This window comes from Heterodontus francisci, chromosome 3 (assembly GCF_036365525.1).
Source record: "Heterodontus francisci isolate sHetFra1 chromosome 3, sHetFra1.hap1, whole genome shotgun sequence".
Taxonomy (NCBI): Eukaryota; Metazoa; Chordata; class Chondrichthyes; order Heterodontiformes; family Heterodontidae; genus Heterodontus; species Heterodontus francisci.
The window spans coordinates 37,547,249-37,571,125 of NC_090373.1; the positions used below are offsets into that span (position 1 = coordinate 37,547,249).

The window sequence follows — 23,877 nt, forward strand, 5'->3', positions numbered from 1 at the left end:
CAGCCGCAAGTACAAACATGAAAAAAAAACAGTGGGTACAGGCAACCTGAACAAACTAAGATAAAATAAAATAAACACAAAAAAAAAAGTAAAATGGTGGGCCCGTCATGCTCTGAAATTATTGAACTCCATGTTCAGTCCGGCAGGCTGTCGTGTGCCCAATCACATTTCTAATATTTGCCAGTTCTGAAGAAGGGTCACTGACCTGAAACGTTAACTCTGCTTCTCTCTCCACAGATGCTGCCAGACCTGCTGAGTATTTCCAGCATCGCATGTTTTTATTTCAGATTTCCAGCATCCGCAGTATTTTGCTTTTATTATTATGTGTATGTTTAATATTTGCTGGTAGCACTAAAGAGATGCAGTAAATTGTGTAGGTGTAAGCAGAAAGTTGCAAAAGGTCATTGCTAGATTGAGAGTGGACAAAAGTTTAAGGCAAGTGGATTTCAAGCATGAAGTATGGGATCATCCATTTTGGACCCAAGAAAGCTAGAGTAGAGTATTTTATAAATGCCAAGGAACTGAAATGAGGACAGAGATTTAGCAGTCCATGAACAGAAATGACGAAAAGCTAGTAAACAAGTATAAAACAAATTTTTCCAAAAAATTGCAAGTGGAATGTGGTGCCCTTATTTAAGGGAATCCATGGAAATTATAGACTAATAAATACTGGGGAAAGTTGCAAAATCTATTATAAAAGACAAGCTGATTGAATATTTTGAGATGTAAATTATTTGGCAAGGGTGTGTGTGGTATAGATGAGTGTAAAGTTATGGTGATAGAACTGTGGTTTATCGAAGAGGAAATTTGGGAAAGAGAAATATAGTAAAGTACTGATTCATCAGCTGGGGGGCTGGGAGGGTAATCAGCAGGAGGTTTCCTTGCCCATGTTTGACCTGATGCCATGAGACTTCATGGGTCCGTAGTAGATGTTGTGGACTCCCAGGGCAACTCTCTCGACTGTATACTACTGTGCCACCACCTCTGCTGGGTCTGTCCTGCCGGTGGGACAGGACATACCCGGGAATGGTGATGGCGGTGTCTGAGATATTGTCTGTAAGAAATGATTCCATGAGTATGACTGTCAGGCTGTTGCTTTAGCAGTCGGTGGGATAGCTCTCCCAACTTTGGCACAAGTCCCCCAGATGTTAGTAAGGAGGACTTTGCAGGGTCGATAGGGCTGGGCTTGCCGTTGTTTCTGGTGCCTAGGTCGATGTCGGGTGGTCCGTCCAGTTTCATTCCTTATTGACTTTGTAGCGGTTAGATACAACAGAGTGGCTTGCTAGGCCATTTCAGAGGGCATTTAAGAGTCAATCACATTGCTGTGCATCTGGCGTCACATGTAGGCCAGACCAGGTAAGGACGGCAGATTTCCTTCCCTAAGGGACATTAGTGAACCAGATGGGTTTTAATGACAATTGCCAATGGTTTCGTGGCCATCATTAGACTAGCTTTTAATTCCAGATTTATTAATTGAATTCAAATTCCACCTTCTGCCGTGGTGGGATTTGAACCCATGTCCCCAGAGCAATACCTTGGGTCTCTGGGTTTCTAGTCCAGTGACAATATCACCTTCCTCTTGCATCACCTGACTTCGCCTTCGCTTATCGGCTGCTCAATCTTTGTTCCTTAGTTACCTATAGATGTCACTATTCCAATGTATTCCTGGCTGGTCTCCCATCTTCCACCCTCTACAAAGTTAGGGTCATCCAAAACTCTGCTGCCCATGTCATTACTCTCACCAAGTAGCATTCACCCATCACCTCTGTTGCTGATCCATGTTTTCTCCTGATAGAGACTGCACTTTTTTCTAATTCTCATCCTTGTTTTCAAATCATTCCATGGCTTTGCAACTCCTTATGTTCTAAAGGACTTCCATAGAATCACAGAAGTTAGTGCTGAAGGCAGCCATTCAGCGCATCATGTTTGTGCCAGGTCTCTAAAGGTCGCTTAGCTGGTCCCACTCCCGTCTTGCAACTCCTTATGTTCTAAAGGGGTTGCAGAAGCAGAGGGACCTGGGGACATATGTGCACAAATTGTTGAAAATGGCAGGGCAGGTTGCGAGAGTGGTTAAAGAGCATAAGGCCTCCTGGGCTTTATAAATAGTGGCATAGAGTACAAAATCAAGGCAGTTATGCTGAAGCTTTATAAAACACTAGTTCAACCTCAACTGGGGTATTGTGTCCAATTCTGGGCACCACAGTTTAGGAAGGAAGTGAAAGCATTGGAGAGGGTGCCGAAACGATTTAAGAGAATGTTTCTGGGGATGAGACAGTTCAGTTACATGGATAGATTAATGAAACTGGCTGTTCTCTGAGAAGGTTGAGAGGGGATTTGACAGGTGCTCAAAATTTTTGGGGGTCCAAAGTAGATGGGGGGAAAAACTGTTCACATTGGCAGAAAGGTTGAGAGCCAGAGCACACTGATGTAAGGTAATTGGCAAAAGAACCAGAGGCAACATGAACTTTTTCACGCAACATATTAGTATTTGGAATGTACTGTCTGAGAGTATGATGGAGGCAGATTCAACTGTGGCTTTCAAAGGGAATTGGATAACTATCTAAAGAGAAAGTTTGCAGGTCTTTTGGGAAAAGACAGGAGTGGGACCAGCTAAGCGACCTTTAGAGACCTGGCACAAACATGATGGGCTGAATGGCTGCCTTCAGCACTAACTTCTGTGATTCTATGGAAGTCCATTTATACCAACTGGAATGTAGCGAACAATTAGACGGTTGAAATCAGCATCAAGCTTGTCAGTAATTTTTGAGGAAATTTTTCTTACATAAAAGTTACAACATAGAAACAGGTCATTGTGTCCATCAATCAATGTTGGCATTTACCCTCTGAACAAGTGGTTATAATCACATACCCACCACGTTCCCATATCACTTCAGCTCCTTTTTTAATTGTTGTATCTAATCTGACATCATAAGAAATAGGAGCAGAATTAGGCCATATGCACTGCTCTAGATGTGGTCTTACCCATGCCCTATACAGTTGAAGCAAGACATTCCTACTTTTATACTCCATCCCCCTGGCAATAAAGGCCAACATTCCATTTGCCTTCCTAATTGCTGTAGCTGAATGCTTACAGTTTTGTCTTTCTCATGCAAGAGAACACCAAGATCCCTTTGTATCGCAGCATTCTGTAGTCTCTCCATTTAAATAATTTGCTTTTCCATTGTTCCTTCCAAAGTGGGTAGCCTCACACTTTCCCACTGCCAAATTTTCGCTCGCTCACTTAAGCTATCTATCCCTTTGCTGACTTTGTGTCCTCCTCATAACTTTTTTCCCAACTATCTTGGTAACATCAGCAAATTTGGCTACAATATGCTCGGTCCCTTCATCTAAGTCGTAAATGGTTGAGGCCCCAGCACTGATCCCTGTGGTGCCACACTAGTTACAGTTTGCTAACCTGAAATGACCCATTTATCCTGACTTTCCTTTTAGCTAATCATCTATCTGTGCTAATATATTATTCCTAACATTGAGCTCTTATCCGAAGAAGGGTCACTGACCCGAAACGTTAGCTCTGCTTCTCTTTCCACAGATGCTGCCAGACCTGCTGAGTGAATCCAGCATTTCTTGTTTTTGATTGAGCTCTTATCCTTGTGCAGTAACCTTTTTTATGTGGCACTTTATTGAATGCCTTTTGGAAATTCAGATGCACTATATCTACTGGTTCTTTTACCCACCCTGCTCATTACATCCTCCAAGAACTCTAATAAATTTGTCAAATGCGATTTCCCTTTCATAAAACCATGTTGACTCTGCTTGATTATGTGATTTTTCTACATGTCCTGCTACTACTACCTTAAGGGATTCCAGCATTTTCCCAGTGACACATGTTGGGCAAACTGGCCAATAGTTTCCTGCTTTCTATCTCCCACCTTTCCTTGGGGGTGTTGCATTTGTGGTTTTTCTAATCCACTGGGACCTTTGCAGAACCTTGAGAATTTTGGAAGATTACAAACAATGCGTCCACTATCTCTGCAGCTGCTTTTAAGACCCTAGGATGCAGGCCATCAGGTCCAGGGGATTTGTCAGCCTTTAGTCCCATTAGTTTGCCAAGTACATTTTTTGTTTCCAGTGATAATGATTTTCAAGTTCCTCCCTCCTTCTGTCCCTTGATACTCTACTATTATTGGAATGCTTGAAGTGTCTTGTACCATGAAGACAGGTACAAAATACTTGTTCAAAGTCTTTGCCATTTTTTTATTTCTCATTATTAATTTCCCCAGTCTCATCCTCTAAGGGACCAATGTTTACTTTAGCTACTCCCTTTTTGTATACTTTTAGATTAGATTAGAGATACAGCACTGAAACAGGCCCTTCGGCCCACCAAGTCTGTGCTGAACATCAACCACCCATTTGTACTAATCCTACACTAATCCCATATTCCTAACAAACATTCCCACCTGTCCCTATATTTCCCTACCACCTACCTATACTAGTGACAATTTATAATGGCCAATTTACCTATCAACCTGCAAGTCTTTTGGCTTGTGGGAGGAAACCGGAGCACCCGGAGAAAACCCACGCAGACACAGGGAGAACTTGCAAACTCCACACAGGCAGTACCCGGAAGCTCCTAATGTCTATTTTTATATTTCTTGCTAGTTTACTCTCATGATCTCAATCTATTTTCTCTTATTTTTAGTCATCCTTTGCTAGTTTCTAATATTCCCAATCTATTCAACATTATATGCCTTTTTCTTTCAATTTGCTACTATCCTTAACAACTTTAGTCAGCCACGCACGGTTCATCCTTCTCTGTTTCTTTCTGAATGGAGTATATCTGAGGATTATGAAATATCTCCTTAAATGTCTCCCACTGCTAATCTACTGCGTTACCTTTTAATCTATTTTCCCAGTCCATTTTAGCCAACTCTGTCTTCATGCCTTTAGTAATTGTCTCGTTTTAGACCCAAGTTTCTCGCTGTCAAACTGAATGTGAAATTTATCATGTTATGATAGCTCTTCCCTAGACGAAGCTTTTACTACAAAATCATTCATTCATCCTGTCTCATTACCCATTACCAGGTCTAAAATAGCCTGTTCCCTGATTGGTTCCACAAAGTATTGTTCTAAGAAATGGCCCCGAATATGCCATGAACTCATCCACAAGGTTGCCTTTGTTCAATCTTTATGATTAAAGTCATCCACGATTGTTGCAGTACCTTTTTTTTTTCTTTCAAGCTTCCGGATTTCTTGATTTTATAGTCCATCCTACAGTTTAGCTACTGGGGGTGGGGGGGGATGCAATAAACTACTCCCACCAGTGACTTTCCTTTGCTATTTTTTATCTGCACCAAAACTGATTTTATATCTTGATCTTCAGAACCAAGATAATTTCTCACTACTGTACTGATCTCATCCTTTATTAACAGTGCTACCCCACCTCCTTTTTCCTTTCTGCTATCCTTTTGAAATGTTAAGTACCCCTGAATATTCCGTTCCCAGCCTCGGTCACCTTGCAACCTCATGTCTAAAGCTATATGCCCATTTATTTCTTTGTGCCATCCATTCAGTTACCTTGTTATGAATGCTGCATACATTCAGATAGAGCCTTTTTAATTCTGTCTTTTTACCACTTTTCCTTACTCTGACTCTATTTGCTGGTGCCCTCTTATGTTTGGGCGCTATGTCCCTTCCTGTCACATACTGCTTATCATTTACCCATGTCACTGCCCTCCACTATTGCTTTGTTCTTCCTCTTTAACTTTCTCTATTTCCCCTCACCTTAGCCCGTCCCCACTCTGCTTAGTTTAAACGCCTATTTACAGTCCCAGTTTTTCGATTCACCAGGACACCGGTCCCAGCACGGTTGAAATGAAAGCCTGTCCCAATGAAACAGCTCCCTCTCTTCCCAGTACTGGTGCCACTGTTAATGAATTGAAACCAATTTCTCCCATACCAATCTTTGAGTAATGCATTCAACACTCTGATCTTATTGACCCTGTACCAATTAGCTTATGCATGGCACAGGTAGTAATCCAGAACTGATTTACCTTTGTGGTTCTGCATTTCAATTTAGCCAATAGCTACTCATACACCCTCAGCAGAACCTCTTGGTTCAGCCTGTGTTGTTGGTACCTACATGGCAATGGATCCTTCCCCTCTCCAAGTTCTTCTCCAGCTCTGATGAGATGTCCTTAATCTGGCACTGGGCAGGCAACGCAGCCTTCAGGATTCGTGCTGTAGGCACAGAGGACAGTATCTATCCCCTAACTCGACTGTCCCCTCCTACTACTACTACTACTACTACTACTACTACTACTACTACTACCACAACATTCCTTTTTACTACCCCACTTGAAAGCCTCCTGTACTACGGTGCTGTCATTAGTTTGCTCATTCTGCCTGCAGTCCTTACTCTTGTCCACACAGGCTGTAGGAACCTTGCACCTGTTTGACAAGTGCAGGGGCTTAAGCTGCTCTCGAGCACCCTTCTGGATCCCTATACCTGCCTCATTCGTAGTCACACCCTCCTGTCCCTGACCATGGACTAAATCTGGAGTGCTTAACCTAAAGGATGTGACTGCCTCCTTGAACAACGTGTCCAAGTAACTTTCTCCCACCTTGATGCATCGCAATGTCCGGAACTCAAACCTCAGACCATTAACTCTGAATTAAAGTTCCCCGAGCTGCAGGCACTTAGTGCACATGTGGTTGCAGTGGATCACACTGGTGTCCCTGCCCTGCCATATATTTTTTATTTAACTAATTGCTGGAAGAGAATTCCACAGCCTCTCAACTCTCGGTCTCTTTTTTTTGCTTTTTTTGTTAAATCCTTTTTGCATTTAATTTTGTATTTATGGCCCCTGATTTTAACTTCAACTACTGGAAACCGTTCGCTTCTATCTACCCTGTGCCAACCCTTCATTATTTAAAAAACTTCCAGTACATCACCCAGTAACTTTCCAGTTCTTCCTTTGCTATCTCGTGGGCTTGCTACACTCAACTGTGTCAATCACCAGATGAAGTTATCTCTAGTTGCTACCTAAATTCTGCTCTGCACCCATGACTCCCACCCCCTCCCAAACCCACTTCCTTTTATCTGCCTCTGGGGAAAACACCCACCCATTTTTCTTCTTAGAGCTACACTTGCAAATTCTCAACTGTCTCATCTTTGGTCCTCCTTTCACCATGACACATTTGCAGCTACCAAACTGCTTGATCACGCTCTCTCACCCTCCACCATTGTCCTAGTCCTCATTTAAACCATTGCACACTCTCACCCTGACTGTTCCCCCGGTATGGTCGTCATCTCCACTGTTGCGTCTAAGCGATGCAGGATCGAATGTTTATAGCAGACAGCTGGTTTAGCCATTCACTGCCAGATCGAGGTGTGTCAAAAAAATGCTACGCGGTACTGCTGTCCTCTGCTAAAATTACTTCCTGTCGCTGGCTCATCCTGAATGCAAAAGTAACTTCTGGTTTCTCCAACAGTCGTCTTAAACCCCTCTCCACTGCCACCTCCACCCTCACCTGGAACTCATGCTTTTCTTTGTTACTAAGATTGAGATCATCTATTCTGCTGCTTCTCTCCCTTCTTTCTCCAGCCCAGGTCAAGATTTCCCCCAGCCAAGCCCAGAATGTGCATCTTTTTCTGCCATTTCCCCTTACCTTGTCCATCAGACCCACTCGACCCTATTCCCACCAAATTGCTGTCACACCTCTCAAAAACAAAACCCTTGACCCCTCTTTGCAAATTACCACCCTGTCTGCAACCTCCCTTTCCCCTCAAGTCCTTGACAGTGTTGCGCTTGAAGCAGTTTAACCACGCTATTCACCTCCAACACGTCTCTTCCCTCGTCCAGCTGAGTGGGACTGTCTCACCCGGTTTCATTTTTATCCATCCAGTTGTAGCCAGTGATTAACCCGCTTCCAACTCCTGCACAGTTATTTCTGGAATCACCAAGGATTTATCCTTGCCACCTTATATTTCTCATCTGTCATGCCCCTCGACAGTGTTGTCTGAAAACAGGATATCTGGTTGCACATGTATACTGACAAGCATAGCTACCCTCACCACCTTTCTTGACTCCTTCACTGTCTCTAAATTGTCAAACTGTTTGTTTGACATCCAGTACTGCATAAACAGAAATTTCCTTCCGACTACATTTTGGGAAGGCTGAAACCATTGTCCTTGGTCCCCACCACAAATTCTCTCTTCCTGAGCCGTGACTCCATCATTCTATCTGGCAGCTGTCTGAGGCTGAACTGTACTGTTCACAATCTTGGTGTCTTTGACTCTGAGATGAAATTCTGACCGCTTCCTCACCAAGGCTGCCTACTTGCACTTCTATAGCATCACCTGATTTGCCCCTACCTTAATTCATCTACTGCTGAAATCCTCATCCTTTTTTTTTTACCTCGGACTCAACTACTCTGATACTCTTCTGGCCAGCATCCCATCTACCCACTGGCTGGCATCCCATGTGCCCACCCCTCCCCACCCCCAGAAACTTAAGATGTTAAGCTGATCTAAAACACTGCTACTTGCATCCTAACTTGCAACAATTCCTGTTCACCCTGTGCTTGCTGACTCATGGTGACTTTTGGCCTGGCTACTCCTCAACTTTAAAATTCTCATCTTTGTTTTCAAATCCCTCCATGGCCTTGTCCCTCCATATTTCTGTAACATCCTCCAGCCGCATAACCGTTCAAGATTCCTGTTATTCATGCTTCTTATATATCCACAATTTTAATCACTCCACTGTCTGTGGTTGTGTCTTCAGCTGCCTAAGCCCAAACTTCTGGTGTTCCCTCCCAGAATGTCTCCACCTCCTTTGAGAAGCTTTTTAAAACCTACCTCTTCAACCAATTTTTTTGTCAACTGTCTTTATCTTCCTATGATTCATTATCAAGTTTTGTAATACAGTACTTCTGTGTAGTCCCTAGGGATATTTTATTAAATTAAAGGCACTGTATAAATATGAGTAGTTTGTGTGTCTTCATACCAGATAGGCATCCATTCAGTGAAATCTGCATTGCACCCTTTTATGAAAAAAATAAATCCCAATAGCCTTCCTATAGTATGGCACCCAATGTTGCAAGCAGTGCTCTGTCTGAGATCCTGTGTTTTTATATAGGCTATTTATCTCGAGAGAACCTAGAATTCTGTTGGCTTTTTTATAGCGTATCAACTTTAGATGCCATCTTCATGAAACCAATGTCCCTCTGCTCTTCCACAGCACTGAATGTCTATTCAAAGCACGATTATTGCTATTTTTTTTTAACCAAAATGTCTCATCTCATTGAATTCCATTTGTTGCTGTTTAACCTATTGCTACAGTTTCCTTTGGTTTTCTGTAGAAATAATGATATCTTATTGTGGTATTATCTGTAAATTTTGACATGATTCTCTAGGCCTGTATCTAAATCACTCACAAACTTGTATTTCTGCAACCTCTACATTTATCCATTTGATCTAACTTTTATGATTTCATATGACTTGATCTTGTAAGTAAACTTGCAGAGAAAGAGGACAAAGGATCGGCACAACATTGTGGGCCGAAGGGCCTGTTCTGTGCTGTATGTTCTATGTAACTGCTGCATGGATTATACAACATACTTGTGAAAATGTTGCTGCCCAATATTTTACTGTTCAAAACCATATTTTTACTGTAAATAATTCATAGCATGCCATCCAACATTTGCAATTTAGTTTGAGAGAGTTTTCAGATTGATTTTTATACTTCAGATACATTAGCATAAGTTAAGTTGGTGCAGGAGTAGGCCATTAGGGCCTTAGAGTCTGTTGTGCCGTTCAGTAATGTCATGACTGATCATCTACCTCAAATCCATCCCCTTCCCTTACCCCCATAATATCCAAAAATCCCTCGATGTGTGTCTTGAATACACTGAGCATCCACTGCTGTCTTGGTTAGAGAATTCCAGACTGTCGCAACCCTCTGAGAAGTTTCTCCTCATCTCAGTCCTGAATGGTTGATCCCGTTATTCTGAGATAAAAGCGAAATACTGCGGATGCTGGAAATCTGAAATAAAAACAAGAAATGCTGGAAATACTCAGCAGGTCTGGCAGCATCTGTGGGGAGAACTCTGCTTCTCTCTCCACAGATGCTGCCAGACCCGCTGAGTATTTCCAGCATTTCTTGTTTTTCTTCCTTTTATTCTGAGACTTCGACTCCCCAGCCAGGGCAAGTATCCTCCCAGCATCTACTTTATCAAGTCCCTTTAGAATTTTGAAAGGTTCAATAAAATAACTTCCCATTCTTAGAAATTCTGGAAAATATAGGCCTAGTCTACTCAATCTTTCCTCATAGAATTATCCTGTCATCATGGCAGTCAGTGTAGTGAATCTTTGGTTGGCAGTCCCTCCAAGGCAAGTATATCCTTCCTTGGGTAAGGAGACCAAATTGCTACAAAATACTCAAGATATGGTCTCACCAATGATCTATATAATTGTAGTAAGGCTCCCTTACTCATAACTCTCCAATCCCTTTGTAATAAAGGCCAACAGACCATTTGCTTTCTTAATTGCTGTTATATGTAACTTTGTGTCATTCGTGTACAAATATACACTTTGGTCTTTCAATTATCATGGAATCTGCAGTCTGTGGGACCCTGGGGAGCATGTGTGAGTTGTCTTTGGAGCAGATAGCTTGTTAAGGTGTACTGACCCTGATTCCAAAAAAAACCTTTGTAATTCTGTCCTGGCAGAAATTGAAACTGTAAAATTCAAGTTTCTGGAGAACTGAAACTGGTTGGAACCAGATGAAAAGGAGACCGAGCCATCCAAACTCAGATGGCACAAAGATGCATTTTACAGGCAGGTTGAAGAAAATGAAGACTGGATCAAGGAGCAGTTTGTTATTTGCATTAGGGAGTATAGCTCAGTGGTAGAGCATTTGATTGCAGATCAAACCCAGTGCTCCCTTACTGCCATGTTTCTTCATAAGCAGATAGTGGTGAAGTAGTAATGTCTCTGAACTAGTAATCCAAACTAATTCCCTGGGAGCCTGGGGTCAAATCCCAACATGGCAGCTGGTGGAATTTAAGTTTAATTACATTCAATTAAATGAATTCAATTCAATAAAAATCTGGAATAGAATGCTAGTCTCCGTTTCATGTTGCCATGAAAATATCATCAGTTTTCATTAAAAACCCATTTAGTTCACTAATGTCTTTTTAGGGAGGGAAGTTGGTTGTCCTTGCCTAGTCTGGCCTACATGTGACTCCAGACCCACAGTAATGTGGTTGATCCTTATCTGCACTCTGAAATGGCAAAACAAGTCACTCTGTTGTCGAGGGCAGTTGGGGATGGGTAACAAATGCTGGCCTTGCCAATGATACCCACATTTCATAAAAGAATAAAACATTTTTTTAGAGGAACTCATTAACCAGACTTGGCCATACAGTGTACAGGGTTGTCACTGAAGGACACTGATAAAGGTAATACTGGTGGATCCACACCATCAAGCCTGTCATGAGCAGAACTGAGAAGGATCTAAGGAAGATTGTGGCAAGCCCTTCTGCTATCTCTGCTCCCACTTCCCTTAGCAACCTGGGATGCAAGCCAGCTGGACTAGGTGACTTATCCACTCTAAGCACAGCCAGCCTTTCCAGTAAATCCTGCCTACCCGTTCTCACCCCATCCATTACCTTTACCATTTCTGCTTCTACTGTTTTAATTTTATCAGCATACTGTTTGTAAACACCGATACAAAGTACTCATAAATTATTATAGCCTTGCCCTGCACCTCTACAGAAATATCACCTTTTATTCCTAATAGGCCCCACCCTACCTCTTGTTATCAGCTTACTATTTACATGCTGGTCAGATTTTTGGGTTCCCTCTTTTGTTAACTGCCATTCTACTCTTGTGTTCTCTTTGCCAGTCTTGTTTCCCTCTTCACCTCCCCTCTATTGTATTTTGTCTGATTCGTGCTTTAAGAATTCACCTGATATACATCATATACCCTCCCTTTTTTTTGGTTTCATCACAAGTGCCATTGCTTCTACAGTGACCGTTGGTGTTGACTGGTTATTTGGCTGCAGTATTGGGTGTGGGGCGAAACCATAGCTGAACTTGTCCTCACATGATTTTTCCTCAGCCTATTTTTAACCAGGGTGACTAGATATGGAAATCCTAGTGAATTTTCTCTTTAACCTTAAACAGTGTGCCAAATTTTGTGCCCATCCTATAGCTCCAGGTGTCAGCCTTAGCTGAGTGGTAGTGCTGTTTCCTCTGAGTCAGATGGTCATGGGTTCAAGCTCCATGCCAGAAAATTGAGCATATAATCCAGATTGGCATTCCAGTGTAGTACTGAACGAGTGCTGCAGTGATGGAGGTGCGACTTTAGGATGAGACCCTGTCTGCTTGCTCAAGTTGATGTAAAAGATCCTACGGTACTATTTGCAAAAGGGCACTTCTACCTGGTCTTCTGGGCATCTCAACCAACATAACTAAAATCAATTATCTGGTCAATCGTTCGTGTGCGCGTGCGTCCTTGCTATGTGCAAATGTGCTGCCACGTCTGCTATGTTACAAACGTTACTTCTCCTCAATGTAAAGGTGTTTTTTTTTCTGCCAGTTGATTGGCCAGTCTGTGTGGCTCACAGGATAAATTTGTCAGGTCATTAGGAAACTCATTATTTTTTTTAGGTGGACTAATGACTTTACACATGAATTTAAAAAACAATAAATGAAACTGATGGGTTTCTGACAATCCCTAGCAATATTTCTCTTCCCACCATAATCCTCTAGGCTATGTTTTGTGCAATTATCTAAATGACCATGTCAAAATGGGTTTTCTATTTTTTTTTTTAAAAATTGATGGAAAACCTTTCGAGCAAGAGACTGCTGTGAAAAACTGCTGTATATGTAGTTAAATAAACTCTATACTGAGGTGACGCAATTTCCTGACAAAACTTGTCTGTCACCTCCAAGTTTAGCCGGCAAAGCTCCAATATTGTTTTAAGAGTGCAACCTGTTCTGTTGTAATTTGTATTCCACTGGTGACATTTCCATTATCCTTATTGCAAAAGGGTGGCGCAGTGGTTAGCACCGCAGCCTCACAGCTCCAGCGACCCGGGTTCGATTCTGGGTACTGCCTGTGCGGAGTTTGCAAGTTCTTCCTGTGTCTGCGTGGGTTTCCGCCGGGTGCTCCGGTTTCCTCCCACCTCCAAAGACTTGCAGGTTGATAGGTAAATTGGCCATTGTAAATTGCCCCGAGTGGACGTAGGTGGTAGGAGAATGGTGGGGATGTAGTAGAGAATATGGGGTTAACGTAGGATTAGTATGAATGGGTGGTTGTTGGTTGGCACAGACTCGGTGGGCCGAAGGGCCTGTTTCAGTGCTGTATCTAAATAAATAAAAATAGAAGAACCACTGTACAGTGTGGTATTGGATTATTCTTTAATCCCATTCGTGAGCTAAATAAGTAGAATTGGCAGACTTGTAAACAATTTCAGTCATGACACTTGTTTCAGTGTCCTACTTTTGATTGGACATAGGATCTGGTACAGTGTGTAATGGGCCAAATATTGCTGCGGCAAAGCATCAACATTTTTTGCCCAGAGTATGCACTGATAATGACAGCGAGAAAAACAGGGAACCTGTGAACCCGAGTGAACAGGGCAACCAACGGTATCTCCTTCACCAATGCGATTTAATGATTGGGAAATAAACAGCAGAAGGACTGAGGAATGGTGAATTAAAGGTGACAAATTCAATGCCATATCAAGTATAGAAATATTGGATTGAGAGAGAAAGGAAAAGTATTTTTTTTTTGACTTTTTTAAATTCCATCTGTAGGTAATTTCAATGCCAGTGTTTAATTTCTGTTACAAGCCTAGGGACGTTCATTGGAAGTCATGAACACTTGTGTTAAAAGGGTGCAAGTGTGTTTATGCTTATATTTACTAGCCATAAATATCTGCAGTGGGTTTAGTTAATTTCTGCCACACATACAGCAACTTCACAGCGTTCAATGTACGTCAATGGTGAGGCAAGCAGCGATACGTGGTTTTGACTAAGGTAACGGCAGAGTGGCACAGCTTGGGACAGCAACTTCAGGAAATTTGTTTTTAGTCACACATCTGTTCCTTGCTGATTTTGGAACATTGAGATGGCAAGAAGAAATTGGTGTTAGCCTGACCCAAGTCCAGCACTAAGCCATACTTTTAAAGCTGGGAGTTGCAGCAGCGGTGGTGTGACAAACTTGTGCACTAATGTGACCTGTATTAAGTGGAACACTAGCATCGCACACAAACTTCCCTCTGATTTTGAAAGTAAGTCCATTGATCTTCAATGTTGCATATTGAAGTAACAAAAAAAAAAAGGTATCTCAATGCATTAATAGTCATGGTTTAGTGTAACCTTCCATATCTAGTAACACCAGAATGGATCAAAAGATGATTGAGAGGGGGGCAAGCCTTCATCTGACCAGATGCATTGGTTCCTATGTAGGTGTTGAGCTTTACTGAAATTGTGCCAAATTACATGCTCTAATGAATTTGATTTTCTGTGATTAAATTGCCACAATGGGTGTGTATGTATGTTGCACTTTAAGTATTTTTCTAAAAATTTCATTTGTTCATGAGTCTTTGCAATTTTGTCACTGTTAAACTTCATGAAAAAATATTCCAACAGCAGTGACTCGAGTGCTGAAATAAAATAAAATCCATAATAAATTCCTGAAAATTCCCAATTTGAGTCAAATCTGAACCCAGTACCTGTAATCCTAACCAAGTTTGTTTAAAATGAGTGACTCGAAGACTACTTTAGTTTTAGTTTAGTTTAGAGATACAGCACTGAAACAGGCCCTTCGGCCCACCTTGAAATGTACTTATCCATAATTTTTTTTTAACTGTTATTTGTCGGTTTCTGTTTTACAAATTGTTTCACACTCTGCTATGCACAATTTTTTGCCATTCGTTAAAAACTTGTCACACTTCAAATGCAATACTAAACTTTAGGCACAGCACACCACTGTACAACATGGCTACAGACTGCGATTAGCATGCAGTTGTTTCTTGATTTTTCTTTCCAACATCTAAATGAGCACTCAAAAGAAAATGGAGTTTATACATACAACTAATGTGATAGGATAAAACAACTTTGGGATTCAATTGGAACATAACTCATTCGCTGCTTGTAACTTGGCTTGAGCACACGGATCATCTCACTTGCAGTAAGTGTAGTATCTTTGCGCTTGCTGGATTGAAAATTAGCTGGCAGAATTTGGACAGAATGCTCTTCCAAGAAGCATTTGGTGGACTGGTGGTGTGAAATTTAAAAAAATAAAATAAAATAAAATTGGCCCAAGCGGCACTTTCTAGCTCCTCAATTCTTAATGTTCCGCAATTTTTGTTGCAAAATTCTAAGATGAAGAGCCATTAGTGTTGTCAATATGGCAAGCAAGGTGTCTGTATGTCTTTTCCCTGTTTCCAATCAGCAAATGGGCTATTCACAAGCTGGTTCCAATAAAGCAAATTGCTCTATCCTGGATGATGATGTGCTTCAGCATTGTTGCACGTGTTCTGATTTCAGGCAAGTAGTAAATAATTCCCTCTTTCGTAAATGGAGAATGAATGCAGAACTGAGGTGCAGAGGGATCTCGATGTTCCGGTGCATGAGTCACAAAATGTTAGTCCACAGGTACAGTAAGTAATGAAGGATAGCATTGCATTAATCCTCTTACAAGAGGAATTGAGAATAAAAGTAAGGATGTTATGCTTCCGTTATACAGGGCATTGGTGAGACTGCATCTCGAATACTATGTGCAGTTTTGGTCTCCTTATTTAAGGAAGGATGTGAATGTGTTTGAGGTGGTTCAGAGGAGGTTTGCTAGATTGATGACTGGAATGAACTGGTTATCTTAAGCGGAAAGGTTGGACAGACTGGGCTTGTTTTCAGTGGAGTTTAGAAGAGTGAGGGGAGACTTGATTGAAGTATATAAGATCCTGAATGGTCTCGATGTGGAAAGGATATTTCCTCTTGTGGGGGAATCCAGAACTAGGGGGCACTGTTTTAAAATTGGGGGTCTCCCTTGAGGAGAAATCTTTTTGAGGTTTGTGACTCTGCCTCAGAAGGTGGTGGAGGCTGAGTCATTGAATAATTTTAAGGCGGGGGTAGATAGATTCTTGTTGGGCAAGGGAATCAAAGGTTATCTGGGTAGATGGGAGTGTGGAATTTGCAGTGCAAACAGATCAGCCATGACCTTATTGAATGGCAGAGCAGGCTAAAGGGGCTGAATGGCCTACTTCTGCTCCTAATTCGTATGTTACAGCCACTTTCCTGCCTTTGTAATTATTGTGTTGAAATGATTCGATCAGATCTTCAGCTGGACCTATGATGATTCCAGGATGTACTTGGTGATGACACTGAAGGTCAAGAGTGGGGTGGGGCTTCTCCTTGAGATGGCCATTAACCACCACTTATGTGGGGTAAATGTTAGCAGCCACTGGTGAACCCAAATCACTCTTATCCAGGTCCAGTTGTAAACTGGCATTTGCTGCTTCATTATTAGGGGAATTCTGATTGGCAGTGAACAGGCCCACTCATGAAGTTATGGCAGAGGGAAGGTCACAGTGGCACTTGAAGATAGTTGGACTGAATGTATTTCTTTGAAACTCTACAGTCGTGTTCTGGGCTGTGACTGACCTCCAGCAACCATAGTTATCTTCCTTTTGTCAGTATGACTTTTTTTTTTATTGAAGGGTTCACCTCCATAGACTCCTTGGTGCCTTATTTGATTAAATACTGCCTTGATGTCAAGGACTGGCACACATGTCTTCAGGCATTCAGCTCTTGTGTTCAAGTCTGGATCAAGGTTGTGCTGAGGTGATTTTGTTGGAATCTAGACTGAGCATCCGGGAAGCAATCTGTTGAATAGATGTTGCTTGATAGCACTAATAATGAATCATCCCATCACTTCACTGGTGATACTGGGAAGGCAGTGGCGTAGTGGTATTCCTCTGGTGACGTGGTGTTCAAATCCCACCACGGCAGAAGGTGGAATTTGAATTCAGTTAATCGGGTATTAAAAAAAGCTAATTTAATGATGGCCATGAAACCATTGTCGATTGTTGTAAAAACCCATCTGCCTCATTAATGTCCTTCAGGGAAGGGAATCTGCCGTCCTTACCGAGTCTGGCCTACATGTGACTCCAGACCCACAGCAATGTGGTTGACTCTTAAATGCCCTCTAAAATGGCCTAGCAAGCCACTCAGTTGTATCTCACCGCTACAAAGTCAATAAGGAATGAAACTAGACAGACCACCCGGCATCAACCTAGGCACCGGAAACGACCATGGCAAACCCAGCCCCGTCGACCCTGCACAGTCCTCCTTACTAGCATCTGGGGGCTTGTGCCAAAGTTGGGAGAGCTGTCCCACAGACTAGTCAAGCAACAGCCTAACATAGTCATACTCACGGAATCATACCTTACAGACAATGTCCCAGACACTGCCATCACCATCCCCGGGTATGTCCTGTCCCACTGGCAGGACAGACCCAGCATAGGTGGTGGTATACAGTTGGGAGGGAATTGCCCTGGGAGTTCTCAACATCGACCTCCGGACCCCATGAAGTCTCATGGCATCAGGTCAAACATAGACAAGGAAACCTCCTGCTGATTACCATCTATCGCCACCAAAGGCTGTGGGCCCTGACAACATTCTGGCAGCAGTACTGAAGACTTTTGCTCCAGAACTTGCCATGCCCATAACCAAGCTGTTCCAGTACAGCTATGACACTGGCATCTATCAGGCCCTGTGGACAATTGCCCAGGTATGTCCTATATACAAAAAGCAGGACAAATCCAACCCAGCTAATTAGCGCCCTATCAATCTACTCTCAATCATCAGTAAAGTGATGGAAGGTGTCATCAACAGTGCCACCAAGTGGCACTTGCTTAGCAATAACCTGCTCGGTGACGCTCAGTTTGGGTTCCATCAGGGCCACTCAGCTTCTGACCTCATTACAGCCTTGGTTCAAGCATGGACAAAAGAGCTGAACTCGAGGTGAGCGTGACTGCCCTGGACATCAAGGCAGCATTTGAGCAAGTATCGCATCAAGGAGCCCTAGCAAAACTAGTCAATAGGAATCGGGGAAAACTCTCCACTGGTTGGTGCCTTTCTTAGCACAAAGGAAGGTGGTTGTTGGAGTTCACCTTGTCTCAGGTCCAGAACATCACTGCAGGAGTTCATCAGGGTAGTGCCTCACACCCAACCATCTTCAGCAATGACCTTCCTTCAATCATTAGGTCAGAATTGGGGACACACAGTGGCAGCTGTGTGTACCATCTACAAGATGTACTGCAGCAACGCACCAAGGCTCCTTAGACAGGACCTTCCAAACCCCCGACCTCTACCAACTAGAAGGACAAGGGCAGCAAATGCATGGGAACACCACCACCTACAAGTTCCCCTCCATGCTACACACCATCCTGACCTGGAACTATATCACTGTTACTTCACAGTTGCTGGGTCAAAATCCTGGAACTCCCTTCCTAACAGCACTGTGGGTGTACCTACCCTACATGGACTGCAGCAGTTCAAGAAGGCAGCTCACCACCTTTTCAAGGGCAATTAGGGATGAGCAATAAATGCTGGCCTAGCCAGCGATACCCACATCCCATGAATGGAAAAAAAAAATGGTGGAGGCTGAAGAAATGGTAACGGTGAAGTTAAATTTTGTTTTTTTAATGAGGGTAGGACATGCCTGGGCAATATTCTTTGACATAGTTTTCTACTGATAAACTGTTCTGGAACATCTTTTTATAGAATTAACAGCACAGTAACAGACCATTTGGACAAATTGGTATATGCTTGTTTGCACTCCACAGGAGCCTCCTTTCACCTTAGTTCATCTAACACCATCAAATGATGGTTCCTTTTTTTTTCCCCCTTGTGTTTACCCAGCTTTCCTTTTTTTAACTTGAGGCTGACAGCCTAGATGCATTTATCAGTAGGATCTCCTCTGCCTTCCACCCCCCCCCCCCTTCTCATTGTTTGTTACCTTCCATTCTATTCTCTACTAATTTCCAGTTTTATAGCAGCTCAATTAATATAATTTTTTTCTAATATCTGCTGCAAATCATCAAGCAAAAGCTTGACGAAAGTTACCCCTTTTTAGACAGGCACAACTAAAAGAACTTAACCATAAAACGAAGGAAACAGCTAATTATGTTGCACTGATCTTCACTGCAGCCAGGATGTTGGCAGCATAGCCTTTTCTCTTTCTGATGCACTCCTGTTTCTTACTGTCACATTGAGTGAACCAAATTGGCTCGCCTATCCCTGGCAGGGATCTGCAGAAGGAGACTGATTTAGGATCATCCTCTTGGCACTTTTGACTGAAGGCACTGCAAACATTTTAAACCTTGTCTGCTGCACTTGTGCTGGGATGCATCATGACTGAGAATGGGGATTTTCATTTAACTACTGCTGCTGCTTCCTCCTCCTGTTAGTTGGCCTGCTTGCCTATCACCATTCTCAACTGGATATGATGGATCACTTGGCTTTGTCTATAGCTTGTGGTGTTTAGCATGCCGGTAGTTCTGTGTATTAGCTTCACTAGGTTTGTACTACATTCTAAAGCATGCTAGGTGCTGTCCTTGGCACATCTTCCTACTGAAATCAGGGTTGATTGGATGGTGGTGGATGTGCTCGGCCTGAGGCTGCAGATTGTAATGGTCTTCAATTGCTCCTGATGACCCACAGCACCTCTTGGGATACTAGATCTCAGTCATACTTGCCATGGTGCTGGTACCACATTACACAATGGAGGATGACCCTGCAGTGTAAAGGCCCGCTCGGGTCTGCAAAAAAAAACTCTACCTGAGCCCAACCCAGCCCGAGTCATTACTTCCATTTTTTCCCAACCCAACCATCAGTTAACTTGCCTTCTGTTTTTCGCTTTTGCTGATCTGCACAAGCTTAAAATAATAAAACCACCTTTCTACTCTAAATTTAATTTTTTTTTTAAATTTTAAAAAAAAAATTAAATTAACATTGGAACCACTTGATAGAGCGTGTCTGACCCGACCCATGTCGTCGGGTAACCGGCCTTTGCTGCAGTGATCCCTTTTGCCAGTGCTGTCATGTGTGATCATGTCTGCAATTGAATAATGATGATGTGAGGTCATGAAGGTTACTTCCTTGTATTGGTTCCTCCACCACATGATGCAGGTGTAGTTTTTAATCGACATCCTTCAGGACTTGGTCAGTTTGTCAATAGTTGTACTACTGAGCCGCTTTGAAGTCCCCCGCCAAGAGTACTTTCTGTGCCCTTGCTTTCCTCCGAATGCTCCACAGTTGAACAGTTGAGGTGGGGCAATAGAAGGTGATCCGTTTTCCTTGAACTGAAGCTGAGTGCTTTCAGGACCTCTTCCACCTCCCTGCACGTCACTGTGCCCCATCTTTAGTTTGTGGGACATTGATGAGCAGTCTTTATCCCAGACTGTCCCTGTTCATTTTTAATGGGGCCATAATTTTAAACTAGAGGCTAATCTAAAAGTCCGTACATGCTACTAAGATATTGCAAATAGCCCGTAGAGCATTTTCCCTGGGTTGGACAAGCTGTGGCAGACCCAGGAAGTTGCTCCTAAATAGTGTAAACCAGCTTGTTGGAGCACTATGTTAACGATTTGAATGCCTGCCGATCAACATTGTAAGTACACAGCACAAAAATTCTGAACAGATGCTTATTCTTCAGTTAAGCAAGGAAATATTTTATTTGGATTGTATGTTGACTATAGCACTTGTGTTAATTTTGATATTTACTCAGTTCTACTTTGTCTGATAGGTTGAGTATATGTTGTTGTCATTTAATCATGAATGTCAGAAAGTTCAAGTGTTGCTGCAAGGAGAAGAGATTCTTCATGAACTGCAAAATCGGGGTGAAAAGACGAACCCTAAGTAAGTAAAATTTTGTTTATACATTTAAACGTTCAGGAAGTGGAATGTCCATTTTATAGGCCCTAATTTTTTTTTAGCTATTGCAGTAAGTGTGAAGCAGTTAATTGCACACCCCAGGGGTAGGGTAGGAATAATCACCTAGGATTCTCTCTATCTATATGGTGACCCCTACTGGCTATGTATGTTTCCTCACTAGGTGAGGACAAGGTCGGGCTTGGTTGTGATACTGTCTGTAGTTGCCTAACCTGTCGAGACTCCATGGAAAAGTTAACATTTGGGAGAGGTTCCAAACCTGTAGAATTCAAACTTATTGAGGGAGTCAGTAATTTCAGTTAGATAATTAGAGACCTTTCTTTTCATGAGCAGTACGCTTACACTTTATTTCATTTCAGTACTATGAAACTTACCAGTGGCATTGATGTCCAATTTGAACTTTTTGATCAAAATGAACAAACTTTGTTTACTCACTGAAATATTCTCTTTAAACCATAATCCCCTTCTGAATGTGGTAACTCTTGGTAGGGTTTCTGCAATCCTTCAATGGTTTCATCCAAGTGTCCATTCTTTATGTATGACCATAGGCATTGCATATTGGCAGGCCATTTCAATTGGGGAAAAGAGAATCTCTGCATATTCTACTCCCCTGACGCCCCATGTATATTTTGAGTTATGCCCTAGGACTTTGGGCCAATTGTAAAATCTCCATATACTTATTATCTAATTCCACATAACCCAAGGACCAAGCTTGGAACTCTTAAGAGGTTTCTGAATTATTAGTGCAGTTGCTCATCTGCCTTATTTCGTAAAATAGTGAAGCTAAGTCTATAAGCAAGCAACTTTCATTATACTTGATGTTTTATTGAAAGCCATCCCACTCTTTGGAGACCTGAATATGGCAGCTATATGATTGAAGGTACTCCAGGGCAACCATATGGAGGAACTATGGCAGACTTTAACACTGTGGAAGCAAACATGAAGTTACGGCGACAGGAAGTACTTTCCTTGTTGAAAGTGAACGAGACTATCTGCACCATTACTGCTTTCCCCAGGTTAGTGAGTGAGTTCTATTAATTTCTGGTTCATGAAGTATTTTGCAACAAAATGAAGAGTGAACATAAAGGACTTGTAACCACAGAAGATTGTCAGTATGTTCTTGGATGGAGTGAAACACAGGTCAGCAGTTTTATTGGAAACAAGTGTTTTCATGAAAACTTGCACTTCCAATATAGTTTTCTATGTATACAATAATGGAGATTCAATTGAATACAAAAGTTAATATTTTGAGCACTGCTGATGACTATTTTTGCAATTGGACAAGAATCTTTGTACCACTCATCAAACTGTGATATGGTCCCTTGAACGCCCACGGGGGTGACGTTAAGTGGAATTCCAAAGCAAGTATTCAGTGCATGTTGAAGCTCCTCCGAGCATACCACTTGAATAGTAGCCCACTGAGTCCGCACCGACCATCAACCACCCATTTATACTAATCCTACATTAATCCCATTTTCCCTCTCACATCCCCACCTTCCCTCAATTCTCCTACCACCTACCTACGCTAGGGGCAATTTTTACAATGGCCAATTTACCTATCAACCCACAAGTCTTTGGCATATGGGAGGAAACCGGAGCACCCGGAAGAAACCCACACAGTCTGCACAGGCAGTACCCAGAACTGAACCCAGGTCACTGGGGCTGTGGTGCTAGCCACTGCACCACAGTGCCGCCCTCAGTTTTTTTTTTTTGGTTTTGGTCTAATATTTGGTACCAAGTTGTTCTCTCTCTTGACGTGGATCATCTCTATATTTGGTACATTTTGGTATTGAAATGTCATGAGCTTTGATGTTTCCAATGTGCTTTGCAGTTCTGAGCCAAGGCTGTAAGAATGGGATCCATGTAGACAATTCAATCATTAAGGCTTTCCTATAGTAGAGCTTTTTTTCTGTTCAAAATTTGTTGCCTCACCTAGTTATAGTAATCATGGCAGATGATAGTTCTTGACACCAGATTAAAGAGGAATTTGGGCATTTTAACCACAAGTCTGAGCACTATATATGGTCCATTTTGTTTCTTCCCTTGTTACAATATTTGGAGGTTAAAACCAGTTTCAATTAAAGCTATGATTTTGTTTGTCTACTGCATTTCAGTGCAGGTACATGTGTGTATATATAAGTTTCTGCAGTGGAAAAGGCTATATTTAATGTGTTGCAGCTTTGCACTAAACAAACATTATTAGTTTTCCATCTACATAACTGTAGAACTATTGTCATGTCTGATACTTGCTCCAACCATGAAAATCCAGACAAACCATAGTCTAATGATCCCCACTTGTATCTTAGCTGAAGATTTCAGCTATCATTTACCTTCAGAATTCATTGCGGCAACTTGCTAGGATTACTTCAGCCTCCTCTACAACCTCAACCACTGAGTAGGACAGGAGCAGCAATGTTGTGCAATCGCCATGTTCCCTTCAAGTAGCTGCGGTCAATATCCTGGAATTCCCCATGTAGGACCATTGCCACAAGAACTGCAGCAGTTCACGACAGCCCATCACCGCCACTACCTCAAAGCAACTAAGAATGAGAAATGTAGGCTACATTGCCAGTAATGTCCAAATCCCGAAAGTACGTTTTTAAAAAAAAAAAGTAATTGGATATGCACGTGAAAAGCTGTAACCTAGAGGACTATGGATCCAGAAATGGGAAGTGGGATTAGGCTGAATCACTGTTTTGGTTGACACAGACACAAAGGGCCAAATGGCCGCCTCCTGTGCTGTTTTCTAGCAATTTAAAACTAGCAACTTTTTGCAATTTATATGAGTAACTTCAATGAGGGGAGCAATGGCACGGTAGCTAGATTTGCAGATGACACATAAATATGTAGGAAAGTATGTTGTGAAGACATAAGGAGTTTGCAGACCAATGTAGTTAGGTTGAGAGAGTGGGCAGAAATCTGGCAGACAGAGTATAATGTGGGAAAAT

The 23,877-nt window shown here is 42.2% G+C and overlaps 1 protein-coding gene across 3 annotated transcripts in view; it reads left to right on the forward strand.

Moving 5' to 3' along the window:
- gclc (glutamate-cysteine ligase, catalytic subunit) overlaps positions 1-23,877 on the forward strand; it is a 99,894-nt gene that overhangs the window by 6,468 nt on the left and 69,549 nt on the right. For 2 of the 3 annotated variants that reach the window (XM_068021273.1, XM_068021282.1), the window contains exons 3-4: positions 20,784-20,896; positions 21,763-21,945. In XM_068021273.1, coding sequence (XP_067877374.1) covers positions 20,784-20,896; positions 21,763-21,945 — 296 coding nt within the window. The remainder of the gene's footprint in view (positions 1-20,783; positions 20,897-21,762; positions 21,946-23,877) is intronic. The other variant, XM_068021291.1, reaches the window with a different exon arrangement.